We start from the raw sequence: 3,182 nt of genomic DNA, 5'->3' as shown, positions 1-3,182 counted from the left end.
TCACGATAAAACACAGCTGTTGTTCTTCTTCAGTGGTGGCCTCTTCTTCAGGTGGCTGGCGGCGGCGGGGTCGGGATCGGTGCCTCTGCGGCGCTGCAGCGCCGGGCTCAGCTGCGGTGGCAGGTTGACGTGCTGCAGCAGAGCGCGGAACACGCCCACCGCGTTGCCTCCGGTGCGCGCAGACGCCTCCACGAAGCTGGCGTCCCACTCCTAGAGGGTTGGGAAGATCAGGGAGACTTTAGTTAATAATAATAATAATAGTTGTCACCTCCACAAAGCTCACGTCCCACTCCTAGAGGGTTGGTGTGAAGATCATCCCTGCAAGGTGCACAGGCATCTATTTATTTTTAAAGATGACATGCAGTAAAGGCCGTCGGGATCGGGACTCGAACTCGCGAGGCACTGTCAGGCATCAGAGCCTTTGTGGTATGGGCCTGGTCCTGGACCGCTACGCCAGCGGGCGGCCCCTATCATCTCTCTCGGGTGGAAACCTCACATGTCCTCCTCATGTCCAAAACTGTTAATTTTCAGGAGTCAAATTCAAAAACAGCAAAAGTAGCAGATCTGCTATTTTTGATGCTTTTGTGTGACCTTGTAGTATGGTCAAGTAGGGCGTAAGGAGAATTGGAGCTATTGGGTTCTAACCTTTTCAGATGGGCCAAATGCATATCAATTTGGGGGTCCGTGTATCAATTTGGGGTCCATGACGTGAAAGAGCTTGAGAAACCCCTCAGGTAACAACAGTGACATAACAGCAGTAATACACACACACACACACACACACACACACACACACACACACACACACACACACACACACAAACACACACCTTCTCCGCGGTGGCCATGACGTCGGCGGCCAGCAGCACGCGGCCCTCTGCCTCCGTCAGGTCAGCCTTGCTGCCCACCACCGTGATGGGCGGAGCCGTGGCCTCGCCGTGGCTCCTCCTCACCTCCAGGATCTCGTCCCGCAGCCGCCGCACCTCCTCCAGCGAGGCGGGGTCGTCCACGGCGTACACCAGCGCAAAGGCGTCGCTGTGGCGGATGCACAGCCGCCGCATGGCCGGGAACGAGTAGAAGCCACTGGTGTCCAGGATCTCCAGGCGCACCTTATGGAGACGAGACAAGATTAGATTAGATTAGATTATAGCGGACTGCTTCCCAAACACTGGGTTGGGACCCATTTGTGGGTCGGGGACATATGTATGGGGGACATATTGTATGGGTCCCTTTATTTTTTGTTTCACTACAATTTGTTTTTAATTTCAAAACATTTTCAAAAAACATCCCCAAAAAGGCTATATTTTTTCATGAATTAAAAACTAAATTCAATGATTTTTGTCAATTATTTCATGAAGAATTAAAAGAAAAATCAAATAAATTCCATAAATTAGAAAATAAATGTTTCAGAAGCAGCGAAAATAGCCGATCTATAAGCTCACAACGTGGCACGAAGCAACACGTGAGCTTGGAGATCTCCTGTTTTCACTAGTTTGGGTCTCGACCTGAAAAGTCTGGGAACCCCTGGATTAGAGAAGACCTTTATTGATTCCCATGGTGGGAAATACAGCAGACATCACACTCAAAATAAACACCATTAATGAACTAAATATACAGCAATGCAATGGCTCATGTCAAGGACCACCAAATCGATGTGTTTTGCCACCCCATCTCAAAAATATTTTGTGCCCCCCAGAAGCAAAGATCTGAGTGTAAAATGTTTGCTAAAAACATAATAATATTCAAGGCGATCTTTCAAAAATAGCAAATCTAGCAAATTGGCTATATACTGTATGTGCCAAAGTATAAAATATGGTTAAGATGTTCACTCATTTAGCTGAGTGACTCACCTCACTCACCCCAGGTGGTCCCCTGACCTCACAATGAGAACCAATGATATACAACACTATGTATGAATGAATGGAGCATTGTAAAGCGCTTAAAAATATAAAAATGCAATCCTTTATTATTATTATTCATTATTACAACGCAATAACCAGTGTTTCTCAAGTGGAGCCCTTGAGGGAGTTCCCAGCTAAATGGGTTAGGGTGTTAATATAGCATGAAAAATAACTTAGCCAAATGCTATTTCAAAATAGCAGATCTATAGAGTTTGCAGATCTGCTATTTTCAGAAAATCTTTGGAGAAACATTTTAACAAAAAGAAAAGAAAAGAAACCATATGGGGGTCCCTGTGGCCAAATAATACGGTATACATTTAGGGATCCTTAGCATGAAACCTTTTGAGAATCATGTATTAATTGTTTTGTTTATTCTTATATTGTGCCAAATATTTAACCCATGGGGGGTCATTGAGGGAGTTCCAGGGGGTCCCAACTCCCAAGCTAAATAATAGGCTTATTTGGACCCTTAAGGCCAGGGTCTGTAACTCAGAGAGTGTACAAATGGACCCTATTCGGCACGAAATAAGACACTGAACAGAACACAGCACCAGGGATTCTCAAAGTGGATTCTAGGGGTTCGGTGGGTTCCTTTAGAGGGGTCTAAATTGACCCATACAAGTCTGTATAAACTATACTAATATAACCAAATGGCCCCTAACAGGTCCATTTGGTTCCATTTGTTTGTACACTGTCAGAGTTGAGGGCAGACCTTGACATTTTAAAGTTTGAGAACCGGTGCAGTAGCCTTACCTTGCCTCCCCCCTGTGCATCGTACTCCAGCGCATGCAGCTCCTCCACGGTGGGGGTGTACTTGAGCAGGTAGCGGTCGTGCAGGAAGCGGAGGATGAGCGCGCTCTTGCCGACGCCCGCCGCGCCCAGGAACACCAGCCGCACCGTGGTGGAGGTAGGACTGCTGCTGCTTTTACTGCTGCTGTCTCCAACAGACATGCTGCTTGCTGGTCGTATAGGGTTGATTTTACTGGATTCTCAGTTTGGTCAAAGAAATACCAACAGAATATAACTTAAAGTTTAAGAAAAAATATTAACATATAAAGTGTAATTATGAAAGACTAGTTTCCGATGATGTGGTTCTGGTTGGGAGAATGTAGCTCCTAATCCTATTCCTAAGAAGACCTATGCACTCTGACTCTGCCCTGCTCTGCTCCCGTACTACAGCTGTGAGTCTGTTCTGACAGACAGAATGTCCTGCCACAGAGACCCGCTACTTATAGCCTGGAGTCGGTGGCTCCGCCCACAGTCACACGCCTCCCCCCAGTC

At 46.7% G+C, this 3,182-nt stretch overlaps 1 protein-coding gene across 1 annotated transcript; it reads right to left on the bottom strand.

Moving 5' to 3' along the window:
- LOC308282106 (GTP-binding protein Rhes-like) lies at window positions 1-2,852 on the bottom strand (the record flags this gene model as incomplete). Its single annotated transcript, XM_080722450.1, has 3 exons — window positions 1-210; window positions 831-1,109; window positions 2,655-2,852. 3 exons carry the CDS (start codon window positions 2,850-2,852, stop codon window positions 1-3), a joined length of 687 nt encoding a protein of 228 aa, XP_080578576.1.
- Between the last annotated feature and the right edge of the window lie 330 nt (window positions 2,853-3,182).

Source organism: Nannobrachium achirus (assembly GCF_963921795.1).
Source record: "Nannobrachium achirus genome assembly, chromosome: 3".
Lineage (NCBI taxonomy): Eukaryota > Metazoa > Chordata > Actinopteri > Myctophiformes > Myctophidae > Nannobrachium > Nannobrachium achirus.
Note: the sequence above shows the minus strand (reverse complement) of the source record. Positions and strands in the feature narration are given on the sequence as shown.